The sequence below is a fragment of the Rhineura floridana genome, chromosome 14, assembly GCF_030035675.1.
Source record: "Rhineura floridana isolate rRhiFlo1 chromosome 14, rRhiFlo1.hap2, whole genome shotgun sequence".
Taxonomy (NCBI): Eukaryota; Metazoa; Chordata; class Lepidosauria; order Squamata; family Rhineuridae; genus Rhineura; species Rhineura floridana.
Genome location: NC_084493.1, coordinates 24,413,493 through 24,428,353, shown reverse-complemented (window position 1 = coordinate 24,428,353; position 14,861 = coordinate 24,413,493). Strand labels below are relative to the sequence as shown.

Genomic DNA, 14,861 nt, shown 5'->3' with positions numbered 1-14,861 from the left:
TAGAGGGATTGGGAACAGGGGGCACTGTTTTGCAGTGGTTCCGTTCCTATCTTTCAGATAGGCACCAACGGGTGGCATTGGGGGATGAGGTTTCAGACCCTTGGTCTCTCACTTGTGGAATGCCACAGGGTTCTATCCTCTCCCCCATGCTATTTAACATCTATGTGAAACCGCTGGGGGCTGTCATCAGGAGTTTTGGGTTGCAGTGTCACCAATATGCGGATGACACTCAGCTCTACCTCTCATTTAAGTCCTCACCAGAGTTGGCTGTGAATACCATGTCCAAGTGCCTGGAATCCGTAAGTGAATGGATGGGAGAGAATAGGCTGAAACTAAACCCCGACAAGACCGAGGTGTTGCTTGTGGGAGACAAAAGAAGGTTAGGAATTACAGACCTGGTGCTTAATGGGGTGAGATTACCCCTGAAGGACCAGGTCCGCAGCCTCGGGGTCATTCTTGACTCCCAGCTGTCCATGGAGGCTCAGGTTTTGGCGGTGAGCCGGGCAGCTTGGTAACAATTACATCTGATACAGAGGCTGCGACCCTACCTTCCTGTTCATCTGCTCCCGCGAGTGATACATGCCCTGGTCTCCTCCCGCTTAGACTACTGCAACGCGCTCTACGTGGGGTTACCCTTGAAAACGGTCCGGAAGTTACAGCTGGTACAGAATGCGGCGGCACGCTTGATTAGGCACAGCCGTAGCTGTGATCATATCACTCCAGTGTTAATAGATCTTCACTGGCTACCAGTTGTTTACCGGGCCCAATTCAAGGTGTTGGTGCTGACCTTTAAAACCCTATACGGTTTCGGCCCAGTTTATCTGAAGGAGCGCCTCCAGAATCACCAACTATGCCGCCTAACGAGATCAGCCTCACAAGACCTTCTCTCGGTCCCGCCAGTTAAAACAGCTAGGCTGGTGCGGACCAGAGAGAGGGCATTTTCGATTGTGGCCCCCACCCTCTGGAATTCCCTTCCTTATGACCTTCGACATGCTCCCTCCCTGATAGGTTTCCGTCGAGCCTTAAAGACCTGGCTATTCAGGCAGGCCTATAGGATTGTACGATTTGAAGGCTGGTTTTAGATGTTTTTATGGTTGTTTGATATGTATGCTGTGTTTTATATTATTGTACGTCACCTAGAGTGTCCATTAACTCAGACAGATAGGTGACTCAAAAATAAAATTTATTATTATTTCTTTGCTGCCGCCGTGGCAAGTGGCAGCAGCTCCTCTCAGTGGTTGCTGGCTGCAATCTCCTCCCCTGGAACCGCCCCTGCGTGATGAGGTGTAAGAGTGTGCAGAAGGGACTTTGGGGATGGCAAAGAAACAGCTGCTACTGTCAGCAGTTGCCATCACTGAGAAGCTCTTAACCCTACCTTTTGACTTATTTCACTTCTCCCCCCATTTTGCTGGGAGGGGGCTATTGAAGCTCAACCCTATTTCAGATAATATAAAGAACAATCTTTTCTTGAGTCCATACATTCGAAAATGCTTTCTCTGACAGTGACTTAGTCTTCTTTTGAGTTCTAGAATTATTACTTTAGATTGTAAGCTCTTCAGGGCAGGAAGTCTGTTCTCTTATGCTCTGGAAAGCATTATGCACGCAAGTGGTGCTATAGAACCAAACAACAGTTTTATGAGAAAAGGCAAGCTTTCCCCCAAATCTAATTAAGATCTTCTATGTATCTCCCTCAGCCTCAACCAAGCTGAACAGACCTATCCTCATCACTCTGTCCATGTACACAATGAACACCATCCTTTGCCTATGTGCTATCACCCTCTCTCTGCACTTTTTATACTTCCACTCTATTTTCCCAAGACTGAGTAACCAGAACTGCAAGCATTGCTCAAGCAGTGGCTTCATATAGGGGCAAATTGTTTTACTTGATTAGTAAAATACTGCTTGCCATTTTGATGGATCCTTTTAAGTGACTCAGAAGGTTCCTTTCCATTCAAGACTGGCTTATGCATGCAGCAGACTGAAGGGTTGTTAGAAGAATCCTAAAGCAGTAGAGAAGACTGCTCTACTGAATGCTCCTCATAGGGATGCAAGCTTTGAATGCCCCCCCTTTTCTCCCTCTCTCTCTCACACACACACAATTTATCTAGGATAAAGGTTCTAGCTCAGCCTTCCCTCTGCTTTACTAGTGTTCTGCGTGCAAGGAGCTTTATACACAGGGGAGTAATCAAAAATGCAATTTCCCACTTGTAGCAGCACAGTCCATTCTACCATCTCATTCTGCTGCATGTGGTCACAAGGAGATGTGCTCTTGTGTAAATGGCATTAGTGTTCCTTGTGGGCATCACCAGCATACCCTCAACATTTCATTTCCTCAGCCATTTCTATGCCCACACCCAAGTGCTGGTTAGTCCTTTTGTAATTCCTTAGTCTACTTCGGAATGATCTGTCCTAGCTGACTTTCTTCACAGCTAGGGAAATACACATTTCCAAACCAAGAGCAGACAGGGCAGATTGGCCAATACCCTGCTCCCCTCACCCAGAACCCCCCGCCCTTCCCTTGGCATCTGTCCCCTTGCTTTCTTGGTGATCTCACTTTCAGGCTTAGCCTGTGAACTGTTGGCAGAGTGAACTTATAAGCTGCTGCTTGGTCAGAGTGAAAGCTTTCTCCGCTAAGTCCCCTTCCTTGCACTTTGGACAACCCAAGCTGTTACTTCATAACTCAGAGCATCTGCTGCGTGCACCAAATATCTAATTCTCACTAAGTCACAGACACAAGTGAGAACTTATTCAATACCTTTCTCTGGAAAAAAAACCTCTTCACATACAGAATTAGTAATCAGGAAGAAGGAATCTAGCCTAACATTCTCCCTAGCATGCTTGCTTGCTACAGGTATGGAGTTTAATTTTATATGGAAGAGCGTGCAGTTATGTGAGCCGCCAATAGCAGTGTGAAGTGGTGTAAGTCCAGTCACAGCTTGACCCCAAAATCTTCTGGAACGCCTCTCCTGATATGATCCTACCCAGTTCTTCTTTTAAGGTCCTTCTCCAAGTCCCATCTCTGGTAGGCTTGGAGAGTGGTGGCAAGGGAGAGGACCTTTTCAGTTGTGGCTCCTCATCTGTGGAATGCTCTTCCCAGCAAGAACCACCTGGCGCCTTTGCCGACAGACACCTTTTCAGCGGCAGGTAAAGGCTCCCCCCCCCAAGGCTTTTGACAGACAGATGCTGTTGCTTGCATTAGTGTGCTGTCAAAACTTCCTGTGACTGTTACAGGGGTTGTTTTGTGTATATATTTTAATGAATGGCGGGTGTTTTGTATGATTTTTTAAATGGCATAATGTATCTAAGTTTATGTTTTTAAGTTTGTTTTAAGTTGCTTGGGGACCATGGGTAACAAGTGATTAACAAGTCTAATAAATCATCATCATGACCACCATCACCTAATTTTTGTGTTGCTTTTTTCAAATCTTGTGTTGTGAACTGCCACCATGATTGCTATAATGACAACTAGTTTTGCCCATTAGAACCCATAATCTTCCAGACTGGTACATTATTAATCATCTTATGTATTGTATTTTCTGCATTTCTGTTATGGCCCATGGCCAATATGGAAATGAAACAGATCTTAACTGCGTTCTAATTGTCTTTGCCTCTCACAGCATGTCTATCAGCTTGGAAGTGATGAAAGAAAGGTATTGTGAAAAGACGAGGTTTTCTAGGCACAGGCACTTAAATATTCCTATACCCTGCAATCCTGAGTGGATCCCTCCAGCGTATCCACAAAACCAACCACACTTGTTGGTTCAAGGCCTAATCCCATGCTGCACTTACCAGTCGGGAGCTCTCAGAGAAGGGGTTGAATTCATCCAGGCCACCTTGGTTAGCATTTGCCATTTGTGTGATTGAAGGATCCTGTAACAGAAAAGAAAATTTAATGTAAAACAACTTCTAAGCAGTATGTACATTTGTGTGTTCATACAGGTAGATCAGGCAGATATGCATGCTTGTCCCTTATTTGTTAAAATTGCCCATCCACTTTACATCTCCTTGGGAAGTTCCTTGACTGCCCCCATTCCAAACATAGTGGAATGTGCCCCTTCCCACCTTCCCCAGGCAGCTACGATGGCTTCACTGACTCCTCTACCTTCAAATAAAAGCACTCAATCAACATGTCCTCTTGACCACACTTCATTATTATTTATTTATCATACACAACATTTTACAGGAGGTACATAAGCAACAGACAGGTCTCTGCTCTCAAAGAGCTTACAGTCTAGAACAGAGAGAATGAGAAAAACAGAGGGAAGAACGTGGCCAAATGCTGTTGCATGTATATAAAGCTTGGCTGAGGTAGAGGATGAGGTTTAAGGTAAGCCAAAGGCCATGTGGAAAAAGTAGGTTTTGATGAGGGATTTGGGGAGGGGTAGCTGCTCAGTGATACAGCACATGCTTTGTATGCAGAAGGTCCTGGCATCCCCAGGGAGGGCTGGGAAAGAATCCTTGCCTGGAGAGCCACTACTAGTCAATATAGATCACACTGAATTAAAGGGGCCAATGGCCTGATTCAGCGTAAGGCGGCTTGCTATGCTCTTTCAAGGAAGAGAAAGGAGTTATACCATGTGCGTTCACAGGAGGCAGCAAAGGAGAATGGGCAAAGTGGTTCAATGAAGCAAGAGATAGTCAACTGAGGATGGTAGAGCTGGAGGAGCAGAGGGAATGAATGAGGACATAACAAGAAACAAAGGCTGAAAGAAAAGTTACGGAAGCTCCATGGCTAGTTTTGAAAGTAAGTTTATGCTATATACACAAGAGGATGGGAAGCCAATGAAGCAATCTGAGGGCAGAAATGTATAATTCCCATAGCAGAGTTTTGGGTGGAGGCAAAGACGACTGAGGTGTGAAAGTGGTGCCCTTGAGACACTAAAGTAGTGACACAAGAGCTCTCTTTCCCATGGGACCACAATACAGCACTGCCACAAAATTTGTCACCATGTGGGTAGGGCCAACTGTGGCAATTCTAGCCAGTCTAATACTCAGCTGGGATAGGCTGAAGAGTCCCCCAAGGGCATAGGGGGAATCCCATTCTCAGCTGTTTCATTTACAGCTATAGGGCATACTCCAGCAACTGTCATATAAATCCAAACCTTGAAAAAAAAAGTGATTGGCCCAAGCAAACAATGAATGGGATTAAAGTACTCAGACTCAGCCAAGCAATAATGATAAGAATAAGTATCAGGATGTCAGTAAAAAAGGGAGAGGAGAGTTTGTGCTGCAATTCTAAGCCTACTGACAGGAGGCCCATATGATCTGGTCAAAATCTAGCGTCATCGCAGCTTTTATCTGCACACTGCAAGCTCCCGTTTAATGAATAACTTCAGGCAAACAGCCCTGGGCCCTGACACTCCCTGCCTAAGCATGTTGCACAACCTCATGAATCACTCCAGGAAGAGGACACAGGGTCAAGCCGACAGGTGATGAAAGCTGTCGCCTAACACAAACTTATTAGGGAGGATGTCCCTATTTAGCACAGTGGGATCAACCACCAAGGAAGGGCTGCAGCACAGCAGTAGAGCATCTGCTTTGCACACAGAAGGTCCCATGTTCAATCCAGGTAGGGCTGAAAATGTCTGTTGCCTGAAATCCTGGAGAGTCACTGCCAACCAGTGTACACAGTACAGAGCTATATGGACCAGTGGTCTGAGTCAGTATAAGGCAGCTTCCGCTATAGAAAGTAAACATCCACAGGACTGTGCTGCACATTCCTTTTCCTTGCGGGATCAGGGGATGCAGGCTCAAGAGGTATCCAGAAAGAAAACTAAGGAACCCAATAAGGTTCTCAGCGTATACTCAAGGAATAGCCATGATGTTAGGAAAACAGTGAACCAGAGCATCACAATGGGGGGGGGGGAGACTGTGGCAAGGCAGGCTGCAGCAGTTACAAATATTCTTGAGAAAGTGAGCTGGGGCTAATGTCAGGGCATAGCAGCCGGCAGAGAGGAGAGTTTGGTTGCATAGTTTAAGGGAACAAGATGAATACGCTCAAACCTCAGGCCGTGCTATAAAATGAGCAGTTGGGTTTCCTGTTGCAAAACATACAGTCAATTCTGCGTTGGAAGTTAGTTGCAGAGTCACTGGTGTCACAAGAAGTTTAGCTTTCCAAATCTTGCCTCGGGTGGAACAGAAGAAGCTTCCTTCTTCACAGTCAGACCACTAATTCATCTAGCTACACTTCCTGGCAACGGTTGTCCAGGGTCTCGGACTGAGGACTTCCCCTGTCCTGTCAAGAGAAGCCAGAAATTCAACATCTCTGCATGCAAAGCATGAGTTTTACCACTGAGCTATGGCCTGAGCTATGCCTTGTCCTTGGAAGTCTCTCCACCACAGCTCTTCCTACGTCTAGTTATATCTTTCCTCTAGATAACTGAGAACTTGTGATGTTGTTACGAGTGCACTGCTTAATTATTTTAATCTAGACTTAACTTAAAATATCAGTACAATACAAGAGAAATGTCCATTAAAAAGCCCTAAGATCTTTCTGCAAAGTCCCTGGGTCACACCAGCATAAAGAGCACAGGCACAGAGGAAAGATGTATGTGGATATTCAGGACTTGCTCAAATGCTAAAGGGGCAGGAATCACAGAATTAGCTTTCATGCCTTATACTTCAGAATTTGCAGAAAGTACAAGAGTTGTGAGAAGATAGATTTAATTTTAAAAGAAGGTAGAGATTTCCTGAGATTGAAGGAGACACATACATGAAGCATGGGTCACTTATCAATGCTGGTGACGTGTTATAAGCTTTAGGAAATGATGGGGAAAGGATTAAAATTGTGATTAATTCTCACATATGCAAAGCACAGAGAACACATTTACAGTACTGAATCTTCCAACAGCCTAAATGTTGGATTAACAGCACAATTCTATGTGTGCTTACTAGGGTCAAGTCCTACTGTATTCAGTAAGGGGTACTTCCTAGTTTGTGCTTCAAATTGCAGCCTAAAGCACAGTAAATCCCACACCTTTCTGAAAGCAAATAAAGGAAAAGTACGATAGAATGTATATACAAGGCTGTGTTTTAAGTTGATGCGGTAGAAGTGAAGTTGAACAAGAATCCATGTATATGGATGTTCTAGTAGGATGTAGCCTGCAGAACATTTTCCTCAAAAATAGATCTGGATCTTTGGGTTACCCATGGATAACAAAGCCAACAAAGTGGCTGGCATAAAAGGCAAAGAAGAAATGAAAATAGTAATAGCTTCCTTGGAAATAGTATAATAGTAAGTTCAGAGGTATTTTCCTACCATTTAATACAGATCATATTTATTACTGCTTGATACCATGATCTTGTTAACAATGTTTTTTATACTGCAATTTGCAGCTTGTTATATTGCTAAGATTTCTGTCATTCGTTTGGATGCAAATGACTTTGAACATGGTATATGAAAGGGTACTATATAAATAAAATGACAATGGGAGTGCCACTTAAAAAGGAACACACAACAGAAAGGACAAGAGATCAAAGCACTGAGAGCATGGAGGTGAGTGCTGGATTTGGACTGGCACTGATATATGTCACCCTTAAGGAAGTCACTCTCTTTACCTCACTCGATCACAAAACAGGAAGAGCAGCAAGCTGTTTCACAGGACCATTATTGCAGGAATGAAGTCAGGAAAATACTGTAAAGCCTTCCGCTTAGTAAAATGTTTTGCACTTGGTCTTTAAGAATCAAGGTAGGGAAGCCCACCATCACATCTTATGCCATGCTTTAGCTTAATGTGATGGAAGTCTCTTAATATTTCCAGGATGGCAATTTAGCGATTATCTCCAAGCATGGGAGATAGAGGCAGGCTAGGTGGGAAGTGATGATGAATCCTAGGGGTTAAAAAATGTCACCTTGGATGGCTAGTCTTTGGGGATAAGAAAAAAGTGGGGACTGCACAGCCAGGGATAAAGCCTATTCAGCCAATTATCAAATTTAAAGTACTCAAAAGCAGATATATTTTTTTTAAAAAAAAATGTGTGATTATATTTCTCTAAATGACAAATAATTTGCTTCTTTGGAAGCAAACAACAACACAGAGGAAACACAGCACCACTGATGTCCCACTGGACGGCCTGCAAGCTCTTTCCATTCACAAAGTAGCATTATTTAAAATACCAGCACCCATACCATGACATCTAGTCTGCCTCCACAGAGACTTATGGTAAACTAGCATGTGACTTACAGGCTCCAGGCTGCTCAGAGCATAGGTTACCCTATGGGAAAACAATAATCCAAGCTGCCAAATCTGTCATTTATCTACTGCCTGCAACATGCCAACATATGTCCTTTTTGCCTCTCTCCTCACTCTTTCTGCTTATCACCCCCTTTCCACACCCTCTTATCTGTGATTTGCTTTTGGATTTATGTACAAAAAGAAAAGAAGGGGAGGACCTAGGATTGTCACATGATGATTATGGTAATTCAAATGTCTTTTTTTAAAACAACAACAACAAATATATATATATCACAAAAAGCAGATACAACTCTAGAAGAAAAGGAAGGTGGGCTGCATGTGTGTGTAAGTTTGGCACACACTGTTAAGGGAGATAAAAGAAGACAGATATTAAGGATTTGATCAGTGGCTAGCTCAGTAGCTCTGAAGAGGAAAACAAACATACCCTCCTATGTTTTAACATAGTCAATGCAGATACCATCCTAGAAGAGGCACTGAAGGAGGGGTAGGGTTGGAGCGCTGCTTTCAAACTGTTGCCTGCCATCTATGTCTTTTACATTTAACAAAAGTACTAATTATGTTTTTTCTTAAAAATATGTCAATCAATTGCCTTTGTAGTCAATTAAAAAGTTTTAAACAATTAAAGGTTACACTCATGGGCACCCCCCCCACTCTTAAGTAAAAAAAAAAAAAAGGATGGCTCAACACTACACCCATTCCAAGGAGAATGCTGATAAACATCTTGGAACAACTGGAAAGGTCTCTATACCATTATCAGCTTTGCTGAAGTCTGAAGATCCTTGGTTTAAAGGGACTGCACACTGTAACAGCTATTTGTTACAAAGCAAGTTTTGTTTAAAGACAGGCATTCAGAACTGTGACTTCCTGAATTCTCCTTCTTGGCATATTAGCCTTGGAATGGGAGGCTATGCACACCAAGGACAGCCTCACCACAATGCCGTCATTATCATCCTGGAGTTGTTGCAGATCCCTAAGCAGAACGGCATTTGGACTGTTAGCACACTACCCTTCACACCCACACCCAAGTCTCCAAGATTAAGACGCTGGCTTGGGAGCCACCTGCCAACTCCCTCGGTAAACAAAGAGATATTTCAGAGCTGCCTGGAGCTGCCAATGCAGTTTAGTAAATTCAAAGTGACACCCCGGGAATGGAAAAGCTCCCAGAGCTATTCATTCCCTTCCAAGCTGCTAAGAGAGGCCAATGCCTAGGAGTTTCAAAAATTTAACTCTGAACCCTACTGAAGATTATCCTCTTTCAACAAGCCTTTTATGTAGAGACCTTATCTCAGTCTGTGTTGAAATTGCTTTTTAAGATGTTTTTACAGGTTTTTTTTAAAAAAATGTTTTGTTTTAGTATACTTTAAATTCTATTTTGTTTTTGTTTGCCACCCTGGGCTCCTACTGGGAGGAAGGGCAGGATACAAATGTAGCAAATAAATAAATAAATAACCTCAAAGTTATCACAGGGAGAAAGAAAAGCACTACAGTGCAGGGACACAGTACCACATCAAGTGACATACTCTGTAAAGCAAGGATGGGGGAACCTTTGGCCCTCCAGATATCGATGGATTGCAGCTTGTTTCTTCCCTGATCATTTGGCCATGCTGGCTGGGGCTGATGGGAGACACACTCCAACAACACCTGGAGGGCCACAGGTTCCCCACCCTGGCTATAAAGCCAATTAAGGGCAAGATTGTTTTGCACCAGTGACCCATTGTCTGACACAACTGTGAAAACCGTTTCATCCCGGTGCTTGGCACTCAGGGGTTTCAACAGCTTCCTCTACACCAACCGATGATCCTTACCAAGAAAGGGGGAGCAGGATTTTTTTCAAAGGGCCGTGCATAACTATCAACCTTGCCTGCAGAGGGCATTTCTTACGCCAGATCCATATATGCCTTCAACAGTGTGCAAGTCTCTTGAAGGCACAACCAGATGGAGGCTGCTCCCCACACTGGGTTCCAGGGGTTTTCACCACAACTGCTCTCTCTTTGCAGTGGTGTTGAGAAAATCATGAAACCGCACAAAGACCTGCTCATACAAACAGCTTGTTGTGTCAAGGTACTGCGTTCAAGCAGTATCAAACGATAGATTCACATGCAAAACCAGGCCTTCAAAAAAGAAATGTTATGCCACACACATTTACAATGTGCAAAGCCATTTTTATTGCTTTTTTAAAACAACTGGCTCACCCACATTCCCAGATGTGTCTGTAGGGCTGAGTTTTGTTTCTGTAGAGTATAGTGCATTTTCCTCACCTCAGGCTACAGGAAGAACTTCTCTTGGTTGCACTAGAGTAAGGTTGGGGAATTGGCAGCCCTCCAGCTATCTACAACTCCCACTGGCCATGCTGGCTGGGAGTCCAACAACATCTGGGGGGCTGCAGGTTCCCCATCCCTATGCTAGAGAAAGAGTGCAATCCTAAGCACATTGTCTTGAAACTGTCACTGAATTCACTGGGCCTTATTTCAAAGTATACATCCGAAGGGTAAAGCTGTAAAATATATAATCTATTTCATATGCATATGCATTTTAATTTAAGCATGTCAACAGTCATAAAGTCATAAATGTTGATAACGATGGACTCCAAAAAGGAACTCTGCAATTGAAGGCAAGTTCTAGGTTAGGGCTTAACCCTGATGAGCCAAGTTAAGTCCTAATTATGCTCCTTTAAACCCAAGCACATCAGATTGACTGACTGGATAGAAAGTGTACAGCCATCTAGTATCAGAGTATGCATGTTTAATCAGAAGACAGCATGTTCAGTGGGGCTTACTCCCTAACCAAAGTGTTTAGGGCTGAGGCCTCGGTGTCCTAACAGAACTAGAACTACACTACTCTTTCATAGTAGGCACTCATGTTTCCATTCTGCCCATCTCATGTAAAGCTGCATTTCATCCAATGAAAGCAAGCAGGGTGATGGAGGACTTCCGGGAAGGGTGACTTAGCCTGTGCCTGCTTTTGAGACGGGCTCCTGCCTCAAAAGAAGCTTATTCAGATATATCAGTCAGATTTTTTCTTTTTTTGACTGATTAAACTTCTCCCGGGTAGGGAGAAACGAAGAGATTAACCTCAAAGCCTATTTTTGTTGGGACGACCAGATCTCATTAATTTATGGGACGAGGTCCAGCCGACGAAGGTGGGACGGATTTTTAACAACAAGCTCTATCTGGAAAAGCGAACGTTCATCTTATCTTCTAAGAGAGAACGCACTAACAGGCAAGCACCCTTCTTTCTATATTTTTCTTTTACTTGACATAAATTGTTGCTGTTTAAAAGAGATTTGCCAGATTGATCGGTTTTTGACATCTCACTGGGGAGCCATAACTTCTCTCTGCTACTCACTAATTAATAGCTTATCTCTGTTTTTGTTGCAAAAAGCTGTCCTGGATTTGCATTCTAAAGATATACACAGAAGAGGGATTTCTATTCCAGATTTTTATTTTGAAGAATATTATATTGTCTGAGACTACTCTCTTTTTGGTCTATTTTATTTTGACGAATCTGTTTTCTGACGACCGCCATTAATTGTTTCGATCCTGGGAACTGCATTTTGTTTACTTTAGCATGGAGAGATAAGGCTGTCTGCTCTGTTTATACTGTGATGTCACCAAGTTTGGAGTATTAACCCAATTGTTGCTGAAATAAGAAGTGGTTTTCCTATATTTTTCTTTTAAAATGGCAATTAAGAAAGTGGCTGAGAAGCTGGAAATAACTATGTTTCAGAAAATAATGGATGAGATTGAGATAACGAAACAAAACCTGCGACAGGGTTGTAAGGAGCTGAAAATTGAATTGAGTAAAATGAAGCAGGAGATTAAAGATATAGGGGTCCCTGTGAGAGAGGTGACCCTGGAAGGGGTCCCTGTGAGAGAGGAGACCCCGGAGATTGGAACAAACGTGGAACAGGAAAAAGATTTGGAGTCTATGGACTTTAGAAACAAAATTTATTGTTTGGAGACACAGGAGATTAAAGACATAGGGGTCCTTGTGAGAGAGGAGACCCTGGAGACTGGAACAGGGGTCCCTGTGAGAGAGGAGACCCTGGAGACTGGAACAGGGGTCCCTGTGAGAGAGGAGATCCCGGAGATTGGAACAAACGTGGAACAGGAACAAGATTTGGAGTCTATGGACTTTAGAAATAAAATCTATTGTTTGGAACTCAATGTTATCTCTGAAGAAATTAATGAAGATTCTAGAGATAAAGTTATCAATGGCATGGATAATCTTCTGGACTGGAATGATGTGATGGAGCCCAATATAGAGAAAATCTATGGAATTAACTGCAGCCATGTGACAATGGAAAAACTTTCAAGAGATGACCCAGTGTATTTTGAAAAAAAGAACAGAGATATGATTTTACAGCAGTATTTCAGCAACCTATTCAGAATGGATGGCAAGAAAATATTTGGGATAGAGGTAATTCCCATCAGACTCTTACTATATGACTATGGCTTTGACAGCAAGATTATTATGGAATACTGATAATGGAAGATTGGATACTGAAATTACTGGACTTAACAAGACTACTGAAGATGGAAGATGGAAAATGGAACTAATAGGGATAATAGAACAATGGCTACTGAAATTACTGAACCTAACAGATTCTGATGTGATGGATTAATTGAAATGTTTATTTTGACTATGGTTATGACAACAAGATTATCATAATTAGTAATGAGATGGATTAATCGATATGCTTATCTGGAAAAAAAAATTGATAGATATATTTCTTAAAGAATTGAAACCTCTCTTTGACTTTTTGTGGAAAGAATAAAGTAATGTTTATGAGATTTGATGATTAAGTAAGATAACTACTGGAGGAAAGTGATTTTATAATATGACTTAAGAGACAGGATTGTTATATATTATAGACTTATAACTGATTTGATCTTTGACAAATGGGAAGTCAATATTTTACTCTTTATTTTTTATTTTATTTTTTTTTTCTTTTCTTTTTTTCTTTTTGTTTAACTATTTTTGATTTTGTTTTTTGTTTTTGAATGTTTTATGATTTTGTCTTGTATGTTTTATGAAAATCTGAATAAAAATTATTGAAAAAAAAAAAAAAAAAGAAAGCAAGCAGGGTGATGGCAAAGGAGAATGTGGGTGAGTGCAGCAATGACACAGCGAGGTATTAACAGAAAAAACAGTAACAGGGAAATTGAAGAGGGGAAGGTATTATAAATAAAAGTATTACGATTTCCTATAGCAATTACAAGGGAACAGTAGATAGATTTACAATGGTAGAATTAATGTTCAAGTTCACCCTATCACACAAAAAGGTGTCCAAATCGATGGGGCTGGCTGCCTGGCAGCCAGATGGCTTGTCAACAGGGGGGGCTAACCTGATGCCCTTCAGATTTTGCTGGACAACTCTCATCACCCCTGATCAATGGCTACTCTGGCTGAAGCAGATGGGAGGTGGGAGTACTGTAGAGATGTGAAGGCCTGGGAGAAAAAGTGGAAAAATTCAGGAAAAAAGTTTCTGAAAAATTGGGACAAATACAGAAAAATTGTTTTTTTCCAGGCTTTTGCATCTCTAGGTGGGAGTCCAATAACTCTGGAACGACAACAGATTTCTCCCCCTTGCTCTAGAGAAAGAACTGGCATTTGTCATAGAAGTGTTGGTAAAATGTGTTGCATTATTTGTAAGAGTACCTAAAGGATACTAAGCACTGTGCATGATTTGTGGATAAGGTGTCATTTATGATTTGTGAAAGGGCCTAAAGGATACTAGGCATTGTACACAAATAAGAACCCAGAAGTTCCTGCCCACAGGCTCATAATCTAAAGTAGTGGTTCCCAATCTCCCCCCCCCCCCAAATGAAAATTGCTGAGGGTCTTGGAGGGCGACAATTATTTTTATGCCTGTTGTAACAATCATCATGCACTATGGACTGCCTTCAAGTCGATCCCGACTTATGGCTTACCCTATGAATAGGGTTTTCATGGTAAGCGGCATTCAGAGGGGTTTTACCATTGCCTCCCTCTGAGGCTAATCCTCTCCAGCTGGCTAGGGCCTGCTCAGCTTGCCACAGCTGCACAAGCCAGCCCCTTCCTTGTCCGCAACTGCCAGCTAGGGGGCAACTGGGCTCCTTGGGACTATTCAGCTTGCCCACAGCTGCACAGGTGGCAGGGCACGGAACCCCTGAGCCACTCACTATGGGGGTGATCTTTAGCTGGCCCTTGACACCCAGGAGACATGAGCGGGGATTTGAACTGACATACTCTGGACTCCCAGACAGGCTCTCCTCACCACTGTGATACATGCACGATACTAAATGCTGTATGAGTTTTTAATTGTATTTTATTTTCTTTTATTTCATATACAATTGTATTTTATTGCAATTTCATAACACAATAAAATACAATATAGGAAAATAAAAGAAGCAATACAAATATAATAAAAATCAATATGAATATTCAAAATGATGGATGTGCAGTGTCCCTGCAGTCACCCATCTTCAACCACAAATCTACAGACACACAGAGGACCACCTGAATGAAGTTCATGGACCACTGGTGGGTTCATGGACCAGTTTCGGAACCCCTGATCTAAACTAAAAAAAAAGGACTTAACAAGTAGAACTCTTACAGTATGCACACATGCAACTCTGCCCTTGGGAGAGATAATGCAGTGTACTATCAAACATCTCTTCCAAC

The 14,861-nt window shown here is 42.5% G+C and overlaps 1 protein-coding gene across 1 annotated transcript in view; it reads right to left on the bottom strand.

Annotated features, from left to right (window-relative positions):
- SCAMP2 (secretory carrier membrane protein 2) overlaps positions 1 to 14,861 on the bottom strand; it is a 38,738-nt gene that overhangs the window by 20,828 nt on the left and 3,049 nt on the right. The window contains exon 2 of the mRNA XM_061595082.1: positions 3,790 to 3,870. Coding sequence (XP_061451066.1) covers positions 3,790 to 3,870 — 81 coding nt within the window. The remainder of the gene's footprint in view (positions 1 to 3,789; positions 3,871 to 14,861) is intronic.